At 38.3% G+C, this 14,877-nt stretch overlaps 1 protein-coding gene across 8 annotated transcripts in view; it reads left to right on the top strand.

Moving 5' to 3' along the window:
• The window catches only part of MYO9A (myosin IXA), a 298,032-nt gene that overhangs the window by 84,876 nt on the left and 198,279 nt on the right, over positions 1–14,877 (top strand). For all 8 annotated transcript variants that reach the window (XM_008971877.4, XM_034939060.3, XM_008971875.4 and 5 more), the window contains 3 exons: positions 3,171–3,265; positions 7,948–8,010; positions 14,735–14,834. In XM_008971877.4, the coding sequence (XP_008970125.3) occupies positions 3,171–3,265; positions 7,948–8,010; positions 14,735–14,834 (258 nt within the window). The remainder of the gene's footprint in view (positions 1–3,170; positions 3,266–7,947; positions 8,011–14,734; positions 14,835–14,877) is intronic.

Raw genomic sequence — 14,877 nt, 5'->3', positions numbered from 1 at the left:
CAGTCACAGCTCACTGCTGCCTCGACCCTCCAGACTTAAGTGATCTTCCCACCTCAGCCTCCAGATTAGCTGAGATTACAGGTGTGTGCCACCATGCTGGTCTAATTTTTAAAAACTTTTTGTAGAGATGAGGTCTCCCTATGTTGCCCAGGACAGTCTCAAACTCCTGGCTTCAAGCAGTTCTCCCCCCTTGGCCTCCCAAATTGCTGGGATTACACATGTGAACCACCACATGTCAAGTTTTGAGACTGATTTCTCTCATTCAGTGTTGTATCTTTGAAATTCATCCAGGTTGTTAAAATATGGCAGTTGTTTATTTTGCTTCTGAGTAGTATTCCATTATTTAGATGAATCACAGTTTGTTAAATCCTTCATTTGTTGGTGGACATTTCGTTATTTTCAAGCTTTGACTGTCACAAAGCTGATGATAATGTTTGTGCCTTGATGTGTATGTATATATAAATTTGTATTTCTCAGTAGTAAACAGCCAGGAGGGGTATTGCTGGGTCATATTGTTAAGGGTGTGTTTAACTTTCTGTGAATGTTTTACTTTTTGTTAGATTGTCTTCCAGAGTTCTACCATTTTGCATTTCCACCAGCACTGTATGAGTGTTCTAGTTCCTCTGCATCCTCAGCAGCACTTGGCATTGTCAATTTTTGTTGATTATTTTAGCCATTCTAATAGGTGTGTAGTAGTATCTCATTGTGGTCCTGACGGAATTTCTGTAATAGTTGGTGATGTTGAACATGCTTTCTCATGCTTATTTGCCATCCATATAACTTATTTGGTGAAGTAACTATTGCAAGCCTACCTCTCAAAATGGCCCTAAATGACTTTATGTAGTGATAAAAGTGGTATTGCAATCACAGGTTAAGTAACAGGTAAAGCTTCTGATTTGCTGTTGACATTGTAGCCTTGGGCAGAATCAAAAGTAGCATATATGAAAATAGGAGTAGTACATCACACATCCATATTTCGTATCTCCAAGCCCACGGTTTTATTTTGTAAGTTTTATCAAAATGTAATGCATTTGACACTTAAATGAATATTTCTTTGATGAAATTTATGTTTCTGTTTGTTTCTACATTTTATTAATCTGTGCTATGTGGTTTTTCTAAATTCCTTGTAAAAAACTTTCTATGGTGGAAAGGGAAAAAGCAGAATGGACAAACTATTCTAGGCATTCAGGACTCAGCAATGTCAAGCTTTTTTGTGTATATAGTTTGCAGATGGTTCGGTGATGGTTGAGAGCCTGGGCTCTTTTCCATGACTTACTAAGATACAGTATAATCTAAACATTCATGAGGGACATTTCTGGAGATTTTTATGAATCTTTGCATTTGCTGCTATCATTATAGAATAATTTCTTAAGACATAGTAAAATGTAATTTCACAGAAATGTAAATGCATGCATAATAAGTAGAGCGGTGGTTGTCAAACTTTGGCTTACATCTGAACCACTCGAAGGGGGTTTTATAAGCACAGATTGCTGGACCTTATCCTCAGAGTTTCTCATTCAATAGTTTTGTGAGGGACCCAAGAATTTGAATTTCTAACAAATTTTCAGGAGATGCTGATGTTTCTGGTCTCAGGACCATGATACAGTTGTAGTTGAGTACGACTACTTGAGTACAGATTTAGTTGCTGGGGCATCAGCTTGGTTGACGTCCTCGCCTTGTCTTGTATGTGTGTGTGCGTCCGTGTATATATGCTCTGCACAGTTACAGTTTAGCACAAACAGCTTTGCATTTAGGGAGGTGTTCAGTAAATGGCTACTTTAGGATTTTGGAGTTAGAGGGCATGCCATTCCCATGAGATTATTGTAGGAGAAGAAAAAAGCTCCGCAATGAATCATCTCTGTGTCTTTTCTAGTTTTGTTTCTTCAAGTATAATGTGAATGCTCAGGCTAGGGCAGTGGCTTCATTTTTAAAATCATTTAAATCTTAAATTTCATTGAGCTATATTGAGCTATAACTTACAATAAAATCTACACATTTAAAGCGTACAGCTCAGTGAATTTTGATAAATGTATATATCCATGTGACCACCATCACAGAATTGAGCTATAGATTATCTTTATCACCCATTGTGCCCCTTTGTAGATATTTCTCAATTCCACCCGGATTCCCAGATAACCGCTGATCTGCTTCCTGTTATTCTTGTTTTGCCTTTTCTAGAATTTCATATAAATAGATTATATGATATGTACTTTGTGCCTGGTTTCTTGTGCTTAGCATAGTGTTTGTTGATATCATTAGTTTACTTTTATTCCTGGGCAGTATTCCATTGTAAGGTACATACTTTGGGTGACGATTTAGGAAGTTTATAGTTCTTATTCTTTTGTAATGAGTACTGTAGCTTTGTTTTAAATAGGCATAATAAAGTATAGTACATTATGTACTGGAATTTCATTTCATTCTATTCTAAAATTGTAATTATTTTGATGTAATTATTATTTTCCTAACTCCTTGTTACTTCAGTTTAGCAAATTTTTTAAAAAGTAAAAGTATAAATATATTAAGACTTTTTTTGTAGGGGGGCTCTGGAATGTGAAAGAGAAATCCAAACTTTAAAGAACATTACATTTTTAAAATTATGATTTATTTTGGCTGGGTGCAGTGGCTCACACCTGTAATCCTAGCACTTTGGGAGGCCGAGGCAGGCAGATTGCCTGAGCTCAGGGATTCCAGACCAGCCAGGGCAACACATTGAAACCCCATCTTTACTAAAATACAAAAAAAATAGCCAGGCTTGGCGGCATGGGCCTGTGGTCCCAGCTACTCGGGAGGCTGAGGCAGGAGAATTGCTTGAACCCAGAAGGCAGAGGTTGCAGTGAGCTGAGATCACACCACTGCACTCCAGCCTAGGCGACAGCGAGACTCTGTCTCCAAAATAAATAAATAAATAAATAACATAAAATAAAATTATGGTTTATTTTACTGAATAGCAGAAAATAAAATCTACTTGATCTTCTTTCAGTTGTTAATTGCTTTTTTTTTTTTAAATTTTGCCTGAGCTGTGAATGAGTCTGAACATACAAGCAAATTGTCTTTTTACTGTCTCTTTAACATTTTGTCTCTGAGCTGACCTAAGCAGCTGACCTAATCCCCCCTCCAAAAAAAAATATATTTTTTTTAGTGAAACTAATGAGAATTATTTATTTTGACAGGCCTTTGGAAATGCAAAGACAGCTCATAATAACAATTCAAGTCGTTTTGGGAAGTTTATTCAAGTAAATTACCAGGAAACAGGCACTGTACTTGGGTAAGTACTGCTACTTAGCAGGCGTAGGCTTTAGAGCATGTTTTAATTTTTGTCTTTACCCTTTTATAAACTATGTATTGTTCATTCCCAGACATTGGTGTCAGCATTAAAATTCTTCCCTGTCAACTTTTTTTAGTTTTGGAAAAGTTAAAACCTCAGAAAAATTTTAACACCAATGTAACAGTCACACATACTCTTAACCTAGATTTGATTGTTGTCAATGTGTTGCATTTGCTTTCTATATATTATGCATACATTTGTTCTTTTAAAAAATTGTTTTCAAGGCCAGGCATGGTGGCTCACACCTGTAATCCTAGCACTTTGGGAGGCTGAGGTGGGTGGATCACCTGAGGTCAGGAGTTGGAGACCAGCCTGACCAACATATAGTGAAACCCCATCTCCACTAAAAAATAACAAAAATCAGCCGGGCACGGTGGCGCAAACCTCTAGTCCCAGCTACTTAGGAAACGGAGACAGGAGAATCTCTTGAACCTGGGAGGTGGAGGTTGCAGTGAGCTGAGATTGTGCCACTTTACTCCAGTCTGGGCGACAGAGCGAGACTCTGTCTCTCAAAAAAAATAAAAAAATAAAAAATTGTTTTCAAGTAAGCTGGTATTTTCTAATCTACATTTTTCTATATAACCATATTATTATATTTGAGAAATTTAATTTTGTTACAGTATTGTTTCTTATTATATAGTCTATGTTCAGAGTCCTCTGGTTGTGTGAGCAATATTCTTCATAGTTTTTTTTTTTTAAATAGACTTTATTTTTTAGAGCAGTGGTAGCTTCACAGCAAAAATAAGTGGAAAAGTACAGCAAATTCCCATATATTCCTTTAAACTCCCCCTACCACCACCCTTATCTGTGATTTCAGTTTATGCAGCTTCAGTTACCCAAAGATAGTTGAGTATAGTACAGTAAGATGTTTTCAGAGACCACATGCACATACATTTTATTACAGTGTATTGTTATAATTGTTTTATTATTTATTATTTATTTTTTTTGAGAAGGGTCTCACTCAGTTGCCCAGGCTGGAATGCAGTGGTGCAATCTCAGCTCACTACAGCCTCTTCCTCCCGGGTTCAAGTGATTCTCCTGCCTCAGCCTCTAGAGTAGCTGGGACTACAGGCGTGTACCACCATACCCGGCTAATTTTTGTATTTTTTGGTAGAGATGCTGTTTCACTGTGTTGGCCAGGCTAATCTTGGATTTCAGGCATGAGCTACTGTGCCCAGCCTAGTTGTTCTATTTTATTATTAGTTATTGTTAATCTCTTACTGCAGTGGTCCCCAACCTTTTTGGTGCCAGGGACTGGTTTCGTCGAAGACAATTTTTCCACAGACTGGGTGATGGAGGAATGGTTTTGGAATGATTCAAGCTTGTTACATATATCATTAAATTCTCATAAGGAGTGTGCAGCCTAGATCACTCTCATGTGTGATTCACAATAGGGTTTACATTCCTATGAGAATCTAATGCCGCTGCTGATCTGACAGGAGGTGGAGCTCAGCTTTGCTCAGTTGCTGGCCGCTCACCTCCTGCTGCGTAGCCCGGTTCCTAACAGGCCATGGACCGCTACGAGTCCATGCCCTGGGGGTTGGGGCCCCCTGTCTTCTGTGCCTAATTTATAAATTAAACTTTGTCATAGGTATGTATGTATAGGAAAAAAAGACGCAGGCCAGGCACCCCTATAATTTCACCACTTTGAGAGGCTGAGGCACGCAAATCATTTGAGGTCAGGAGTTGGAGACTCACCTGGCCAACATAAAAGCCCATCTCTACTAAAAATACAAAAATTAGCCAGGTGTGGTGGCACGTGCCTGTGGACCCAGCTGTTCAGGAGGCTGAGGTGGAAGAATCACTTGAACCCAGGAGGCGGAGTTTGCAGTGAGCTGTGATCGTCTAGGAGACAGAGCAAGACTCCTCCAAAAAAACAAAGTTCAAGGAAAAAAACCATATATATATATATATATATATATTATATAGATATGTATTATGTAGAATGGGATATATATGTGGGTTTGGTATTATTTGTGGTTGGCATCTTGGAATGTATCCCCCATGAATAAAGTGGAAGGGGGCTACTATTGTTGAAAAAGAGAGCCTTTGTAGTTAAAACAAACCTGAGTTAAAAGTTATGCTTTTTACTAGCTGTGTGATCGTAATATCTTTCAGCATCAGTTTCTATACTTGTAAAATAGGGGCAGTAATATTTGCCACGCAAGGTGGTTGTGAGGATTTAACATATTCATGTTCCTTTCTCCCATTTTAGACAGGTAAGAGCCTGTTTTGGTAATTTAGACTGGAAATGGCAATGGTAATTCAGAAAAAGAAATAAATTTTAATTATTGGTGGTGGTAGTGGCAATGGATTTTCAAAGAACCCACATTTGAGCTTTATTTTAATGAAGGAATGCAATTTACTGGACAGAGACTGGGAATAGACTAGGGAATTGGAAGTGGGAGGAAGAAAGTGAGCAGTGCAGTCAGGAGTGAATGGAATCTTTGAGGGATTGTGTGTTTGTGAGTGACTGAAGTATATAGCATGTGGTGGGAGGCAACTGGGAGAAATACAGCTTAAGAGTCAGATTCTGGCCTCTAAGAGGTTTGTCCTAATAATTTGGATTCAGTAATCTAAAGCTTTTACATTTCAGATTCTAGAACCCCTTTCCAGTGAGATCTTAGCTGATTGCACCCATTTGGGTAAGAAGTTTTAAAGACTTGGAGGGCACAGTCTGGATAAAGAGAAAAAAATATCAGACATACAATTGATGTTTAATTCCTCATTACTTTCAGGATAAAGTTCATTCTTCTGGCATATAGTATAGTAGCTCTTGATCGTAGTCTGTCCGCCTATCTCATTCTCTAGTCATACGTAACTTGGGTCATACACCACACAGTGATGTTTCAGTAGATGATGGACCTCATATACTATGGTAGTCCTATGAGATTTTAATACCCTATTTTTACTGTACTTTTTCTATGTTTAAATACACAAATACTTACCATTGTGTTACAGTTGCCTGTAGTATTCAGTGCAGTAACATGCTGTATAGCTATGTAACCTAGGAGCAATAGGCTATAAGATAAGGCCTAAGTGTGTAGTAGGCTATACTATCAGGTTTGTATAAGTGCACTCTGTGATGCTGACAAACAACAAAATTGTCTAATGATGCATTTCTCAGAATGTACCTCTGTAGTTAAGTGATACGTAACTAATTGTTTTCCCTGAAGTTGGTATGTGTACCCTCCTTCCTTTATAACTTTACATAAAGGCAGTTCTCCTTTCCTTCTGGTTAATCCTTCAGATTTTGAATGCATTTACCCAGTCACTCTTTCACCAGATATATGTAATGAAAGTTTACTCTGTGCTGTGTACTCACTATCCATGGGAATTCTTCTTTACATCCTTTTTCCTTCTTGGATTGAATCTCAGGTGTCTCTTTTTGTGTACGCATAATATCCTGGTCATTGCTCTACAGTAAGCCCTATCAACTCAGTATGATAGCTGCTAGATTACCTCCTTTCTCTACTAATTTGTAAGTCATTTGAGAACAGGTAGTAGATCACTTATTTCCATATTCCTTGTGCTTGATATAGTGCCCAATAAATAACTATGGAGTAAATCATTATATAATAAATTGATTTTAGGCTGTGACAATAGCGTAAATATATAAAAAGAAACTATGTATATCTTTAAGCCTTATGTGGTAATCTGTCCAAAGTATGTCTGGAAGAATGTGTAGTGGTATAGTAGCCTAGAAATAATGTAGAGTCTTTCTTCGGGGATCTTGTGTACTGTGTTTTAAACTTCTTTTTTTTTTTTGAGACGAAGTTTTGCTCTTGTTGCCCAGGCTGGAGTGCAGTGGCATGATCTCAGCTCACTGCAGCCTCTGCCTCCCGGGTTCAAGTGATTCTTCTGCCTTAGCCTTCCGAGTAGCTGGGATTACAGGTGTGCACCACCATGCCTGGCTGATTTTGTATTTTTAGTAGTGATGGGGTTTCTCCATGTTGGTCAGGCTGGTCTCGAACTCCCGACCTCAGGTGATCCACCCTCCTCGGCCTCCCAAAGTGCTGGGATTACAGGCGTGAGCCACTGCGCCCGGCCTGGTTTAAACTTCTTATTTTATTTTGCTTTAGTGAAAGAAAAAAGACTCGTGACCATATGAATTTAACATGGATAACACTAACAGTACCCATACCACAATTATAATAGTATGTACATATATATACATATATATATATATATATTTATTTATTTATTTATTTATTTTTTTGAGACAGATTCTCACTCTGTCACCCAGGCTGGAGTGCAGTGGCCTGATCTTGGTTCACTGCAACTTCTGCCTCCCAGGCTCAAACAATTCTTCTGCCTCAGCCTCCCGAGTAACTGGGATTACAGGTGCCTGCCACCATGCCTGGCTAATTTTTGTATTTTATTAGAGATGGGGTTTCACCATATCAGCCAGGCTGGTCTTGAACTCCTGACCTCAGGTGATCCTCTCATCTCGACCTCCTGAAGTGCTGAGATTACAGGTGTGAGCCACCTCGCCCGGCCAATGGTGCATATTTTGAAATGATCTGGGTAGTATTCTTTATACTTTTACACTGTCTCCAAATATTTTTCTGCCTTATATTAAACTTTATTATTTATATCAACCAATTTAATTTTTCTTGTAGTGCCTATGTTGAAAAATATCTACTGGAGAAGTCTAGACTCGTTTATCAGGAGCATAATGAACGGTACGTATTTTTATTTGTGTAATTAGATGAAGTTAACATTTGTATCATGCAGACTGACTTTTAAGGTCTTTGTGTATTATGACCCTTAATTCAGTTTACGTCATGCATAGCTTTTTGCATAATTGCTATTTCTGTCATGGGCAGAACTTTGCAGTTTTTCAGAGGCTGCTAGGAGATCTTTATTTGGTATATAGAACTATTGCAAACTGTCAGAACAAGTAAGCAGTTTCTCAGTTGTTCCTCATTCCTCTTGGTGAGCGATGTGCCTTGGGACTTTGCTCCCATTTCCTTAGTGTTCTTTTTCTAACTTGAGAAAAAAAATTTTCAATAAAGCTCTTAATTCCATTGTATTACTTGAGGTATACAGGTCTTTAGAGATGATATATGTGGTATCCTTCAGATGGAGAAATAAGATAAAGAAGTAAATTAATGATTTGTTTCATGCTACAGTGAGATTTGGTTAAGAGAGGGTTTGACTTACATTCAAATATTGGGTATGCCTTGGGCATCTCACTTAACTTTTCTGCTTCTTGGTTATTTATTCCCATTTTACAGATAGAAAACTATTAGTAACTTTTTCTAACACATTTTAATGATAATGAAATAAGGGGATAAAACTCTTATTTCCTTGGTTTTGGAGAATGAATGAATGAGAGGTGAAATCCAGTTTTTACAAACCAATTCTCTAGAAGAGTTTGTGAAGGATTGGGTTAATTCTTTAAACATTTGGTAGAATTCACCAGCAAAGCCATCTGGTTCTGACTTTTATTTGTGTGAAATTTTGATTATTAATTGAAACACTTTAGTTATTATAGATCTGTTCAGACTTTTTGTTTCATCTGTGGTCAGATTTGGTAGTTTTTATCTTTCTAGGAATTTGTCCACTTCATCTAGGTTATCTAATTTGTTGCCAAAACTTGTTTTATAGTATCCCTTACAATCTTTTTTGTTTATGTAACATTGGTAGTAATGTTCTGCTTTCATTCATTCCTGAATTTGATTCTCTCTCTGCTTCTTTCTGTGTCTGTCTCATCAGTTTAGATAGAAGTTTAATTTTGAAGATCTTTTCAAAGAACCAATCTTTAGTTTCATTGATGTTCTCTATTTTTTTTCCTATTTCCTATTTCATTTATTTCTGCTCTGATGCTTATTATTTCCTTCCTTCTGCTTGCTTTGGGTTTAGTTTGCTTTTTTTTCTAGTTTCTTAAGGTGGATGGTTAGGTTATAGATTTGAGATCTTTTTTATATGGGTTTACAGGTATAAAGCCCCTCTAAGCACTGCTTCAGCTGTTTTCCATGTATTGGTGTAGTGTTTTGTTTTTGTGCATCTTGGAGTATTTTATAATTTTGCTTGTGACTTCTTTAACCCACTGGTTATTTAGAAATGTGTTGTCAAATTTCCATGTATTTGTATTTTGGAAATGTGATTTTTCTTTCTTTTTTTTTTTTTTTTTTTGAGATGGAGTCTTGCTCTGAGGCACGGGCTGGAGTGCATTGGTGAGATTTCGGCTCACTGCAAGCTCTGCCTCCTGGGTTCACGCCATTCTCCTGCCTCAGCCTCCCAAGTAGCTGGGACTACAGGCACCTGCCATCACACCTGGCTAATTTTTTGTATTTTTAGTAGGGACGGGGTTTCACCATGTTATCCAGGATGGTCTCGATCTCCTGACCTTGTGATCTGCCCGCCTCAGCCTCCCAAAATGTTACAGGCGTGAGCCACCGTGCCTGGCCGTGGAAATGTGATTTCTTACTTCACTGCAAAGTGTTTGGAGTAGTTGTATAATTTCAGTCTCCTTAAATTATTGAGACTTGTTTTGTAGTAGACTACACATGGTCTACCCTGGAGGATACTCCATGTGGACTTGAAAAAATATATGAATATATCCTCCTTATGTTGACTGGAGTGTTCTGTAAACGTGTTAGGTCTAATTGGTATATAGTAATTTTGAAGTCCTCTTTTTCTTGTTCATCTTCTGTCCAGTTGCTTTCTTCATTATTGAAAGTGGAGTATTGCAGTCTCTCAGTATTATTGTTGAATTGTGTGCTTCTTCTCTTAGTTTTGTCAAGTTCTTTTTGTGGCCGGGTGCACTGGCTCACTCCTGTAATCCCAGCACTTTGGGAGACCAAGGCAGACAGATCATTTGAGATGAGGAGTTTTAGACCAGCCTGGCTAACATGGTGAAACTAAAAGTATAGAAACTATCCAGGTGTGGTTGCATGCGCCTGTATTTCCAGCTACTTGGGAGGCTGAGTCAGGAGAATCGCCTGAACCTGGAAGGTGGAGGTTGCAGTGAGCCGAGGTCTCGCCACTGCACTCCAGTCTGGGTGACGGTGCGAAACTCCATCTCAAAAAAAAAAGTCCTTTTTGCTCAATGTTTTTTTGGGCTCTGTTCTTAGACACACATATATATATATTTTAAATTGTTATGTCTTCTTGATGGATTGGCCCTTTTGTCATTATAAGATGGCCTTCTTTGTCCCTGGGAACAAGTTTGGTCTTTATTTTACCTGATATTAGTAATAATTAGTAATTATTGTTTTATCTGGTATTCTCTAGCTTGCTTTTGGATATTGCTTGCATGGTATCTTTTTTTTCCATCCTTTTATTTTTAACCTATTTGTGTCTTTGAGTCTAAAGCTTGTCTCTTGTAAACAGTATGCAGTTGGACCATACATTTTCCTTTTATCCATTCTGCCATTTATCTACCTTTAGATTAGAGCATTTAATCTACTTATACTTAATGTAATTATAAGGTAATTATAAGGTAGGATTATTAATACCATTTTGCTGTTTGTTCTCCATGTGTTACGATTTTTTTTGTTCTTCTGTTCTTCTATTCCTGCCTTCTTTTGCGTTAAATAAATGTTTTCTAGTGTACCATTTTAATTTCATTGGCATTTCTTTTTATTATTTTTTATATTCTTATTGCTTACCTTGGGCATTGTAGTTAAAATCTTATAACAATGTAGTTTGGAATAATGACAACTTAATTTTGATAGTATACAACAAACTTTGCTTGTATGTAGTTCTATTCCTTTCTTGCCCCTTTGTCCTGTAATTGTTATGCAAATTACTTCTTTATGGTGGTACATCCATCAACACCTTTATAATTACTGCTTTATGTAATTTTTCAAGTTTAATAGGAAAAAAGTATTATGCATAAAAAATAGGCCAGGTGCAGTGGCTCCTGCCTGTAATCCCAGCACTTTGGGGAAGCCAAGGTGGGCAGATCACTTGAGGCCAGGAGTTCGAGACCAGCCTAGACAACATGGCAAAACCTTATCTCTACAAAAATTAGCCAGGTGTGGTGGTGCACGCCTGTAGTCCCAGCTACTTAGGAGGCTGAGGTGAGAGGATCACTTGAAACGAGATAGAGGTTGCAGTGAGTCGAGATCATGCCACTGCACTCCAGGCTGGGTAACAGAGTGAGATCCTGTCAATCAATCAATCAATGAGTTAATTAATTTATACTATCTTTTATATTTACCTGTGTAGTTACTTTTACCAGTGTTCTTTATTTCTTCATGTTTAATCGAATCTTGTCTAGTATCCTTTTATTTCAGTCAGAAAAATGAACTCCCTTTAGTATTTCTTGTAAGGCCCATCTGTAGCTGTGAAGTCCAACTTTGTTTATCTGGCAGTATTCTAATTTCTCCTTTATTTTTCCTGGATATATACTTCTTGATTGACAATTTTTTTTTCCTTTCAATGTTTTGAATACGTTATCTGTCTGCCATGGTTCGTGATGAGAAATCAGCTGTTAATCTTATGTTAGGATTCCTTGATAAGGAATTTCTCTCTTGGTGCTTTCAAAATTCTTTGTCTTTGCCTTTCAAGAATTTTGGTTTGTCAAAATGTGGATTTGAGTTTATACCCTCTAGAGTTCATTGAATTTCTTGGATGTGCAGATTAATGTTTTCCATCAAATTTGGAGAGAGGTTTTGGCAATTGTTTTTTCAAGTATTCTTTATGTCCCTTTCTTTTTTCTCCTTTTAGAACCCCCAGTATGTATAGGAGCCTTTTTTTCTTTTCTTTTTTTTTTTTTTTTGAGACAGAGTTTCATTCTTGTCGCCCAGGCTGGAGTGCAATGGTGCGATCTCAGCTTACTGCAACCTTCGCCTCCCAGGTTCAAGTGATTCTCCTGCCTCAGCCTCCTGAGTAGCTAGGATTACAGGTGCCTGCCACCATGCCCAGCTTTTTTTTTTGTAATTTTAGTAGAGACGGGGTTTCACCATGTTGGCCAGGCTGGCCTCGAACTCCTGACCTCAGGTGATCCACCCACCTCTGCCTCCCAAAGTACTGGGATTATAAGCGTGAGCTGCCTTGAACTCCTGACCTCAGGTGATCCACCCACCTCCACCTCCCAAAGTGCTGGCATTATAGGTGTGAGCCACCGTGCCTGCCATAGGAGTCTTTTTAATGGTGTCCCACAGGTCTCTGAGACCTTGTGGTCTCCATTTTTTTTTTCTTCTGTTCCTTAGACGAGAGTCAATTGACCTGTCTTCATGTTTGTTGATTTTTTCTTCAAGTTCACTGGTTCTTTCTTCTACCTACTCATATTTGCTGTTGAGCTCCTCTAGATACTTTTTCATTGCAGTTATATTTTTCAACTCCAGAATTCTTTTTGGATTAATTTCTTTAAAGTCCTGTATGTTAGTCTCTATTTGGTGAGATAGTGTTCTCATAGTTTTCTTTAGTTCATTAAATGTGACTTTCTTTAGTTCATTGAACACGTTTAAAATAGCTGATTAAAATCTTGTAAGTCTAATGTCTGGGTTTTTTCAGGGACAGTTATTAATTAATACTTTTTCTACTTTGTATCAGCTATACTGTCTTCTTTCTTTGCATGCCTTATAATTTTTTGTTGTTGTTGTTGAAAACTGGATTTTTTTTGGCTGGGTGTGGTGACTCACGCCTGTAATCCCAGCACTTTGGGAGGCCAAGATGGGTAGATCACCTGAGCCCCCACGAGTTCAAGACCAGCCTGGGCAACACGGGGAGACTCTGTCTCTACAAAAAATACAAAAATTAGCCAGGTTTGGTGGTGCACACCTGTGGTCCCAGCTACTAGGGAGGCTGAAGTGGGAGAATCACTTGGGCCTAGGAGGTCAAGGCTGCAGTGAATCATGAGCATGCCACTGCACTCCAACCTGGCCACAGCTATCCTGTCTCAAAACAAAAATGAAACAAAACACAACAAAATTGGATTTTTTTTTTTTTTTTTGAGACAGAGTCTCGCCCTGTCACCAGGCTGGAGTGCAGTAGCGTGATCTCGGCTCACTGCAACCTCTGCCTCCTGGGTTCAAGCGATTCTCCTGCCTCAGCCTCCCAGAGTAGCTGGGACTACAGGCGCATGTCACGATGCCCAGCTAATTTTTGTATTTTTAGTAGAGACGGGGTTTCACCATGTTGACCAGGATGATCTCGATCTCTTGACCTCGTGATCCGCCCGCCTCAGCCTCCCAAAGTGCTGGGATTACAGGCGTGAGCCACCACGCCTGGCCAAAAAATTTGATTTTTAAAATAATATAATGTGGCAACTCTAGAAATGAGTCCTCTCCTTCCCAGGGTTTGATTGTTGCTTTTATTCCTACTGTCTGATTGTTTTGTGACTTTTCTGAACTAATTTTATAAAGTTGATATTCTTTTTTGAGTGTGGCTATTGAAGTATCTGCTTATTTAACTTAGATGTCAGGTAATAACTGGACAGAGATTTATTTAAATGCTTGGAAACAATAAGTAAGTCTCTCACTCTTTGCCACAGGGCTCTCTATGTATATTGTTCCATGCCTTCAACACTCAGCTAGGTATTTCACAAATCTACCTTAGCCTTTATTTTCTGCTTGTGCAGGGTTTCAAAGTTAACCAGAGGTGAGAGTTTATATTTCATCCGTTTTTTTTCTGAGAGCACACACAACCCTGGGCATGTCCACAGCGTTATGCATGCATATGACCTTCTAGATTCCCAGGAAATTTATTGGAGGTTTTCAAAGCCAGCTTTTCCTTTTAAGTTTCTTGGTTAGCCTATTGTTTGCCCCAACTTTGATCCACTGCTTTAGGAAGTAGGCTGTTCAGCGATTGCCTCAGTTTCTATGGATGCCTCTGGGGAAAAGATCTTTGCATGATATGAAGTCCGAATTGAATCTTGTAGAGTCAGCCTTGAATATGGCTGTTCACAGAGAACCACCAGACAGTTCAAATAATGATATTTCTTAGGGAATGAGGCTTTGAACAAGCTCAAACCCTGTTCTGACCTTTCTGGTAGCTGTCAGGCTTCTGATCTCCAAGTTCGCAGGCTGTTGGTTTTCAAGGGGATGGAATAGGGCAAGTTTAAAACACTACAAAGCCATTTTTATTGAGATTTAGCTCTTTTTATTGAGTAAACACTCTCTGGGTTGTTGCAGGCTTTCGATTAGTTTCCACAGTTCTGAAAAGGTTAATTATGACAGATTTGCCAGATTTCTCATTGGTTTTATGGAGAAGAGAATTTTCAGAGGTCCTAACTTTGTTAACTTTGCTGCCTTCATCCCTCTCTTTTGTATTCCACATCCAAAACATCATTCAATTTTTAGGAGTACTTAAATGCTGAATTTATCACATTTATATTAAAAAATGAAGCAAAGCTGATACATTTTACTAATTACTGTTTGCTTCCCCCCTCCCCCTGTTAAATGATAACCATAAGTCACACATTATAAAACTGTACTTCTTTGTTTCCCACAGGAACTATCATGTATTCTATTACCTCCTGGCAGGAGCAAGTGAAGATGAGAGATCAGCATTCCATCTTAAGCAACCAGAGGAATATCATTATCTCAATCAGGTGAGAGTTCATAAAAAGCATTTTGAAGTATAGGGCAGTATTA

Source organism: Pan paniscus, chromosome 16 (genome assembly GCF_029289425.2).
Source record: "Pan paniscus chromosome 16, NHGRI_mPanPan1-v2.0_pri, whole genome shotgun sequence".
Taxonomy (NCBI): Eukaryota; Metazoa; Chordata; class Mammalia; order Primates; family Hominidae; genus Pan; species Pan paniscus.
The sequence above is the reverse complement of the archived record's forward strand: the minus strand, read 5'-3'. Positions and strand labels throughout refer to the sequence as shown.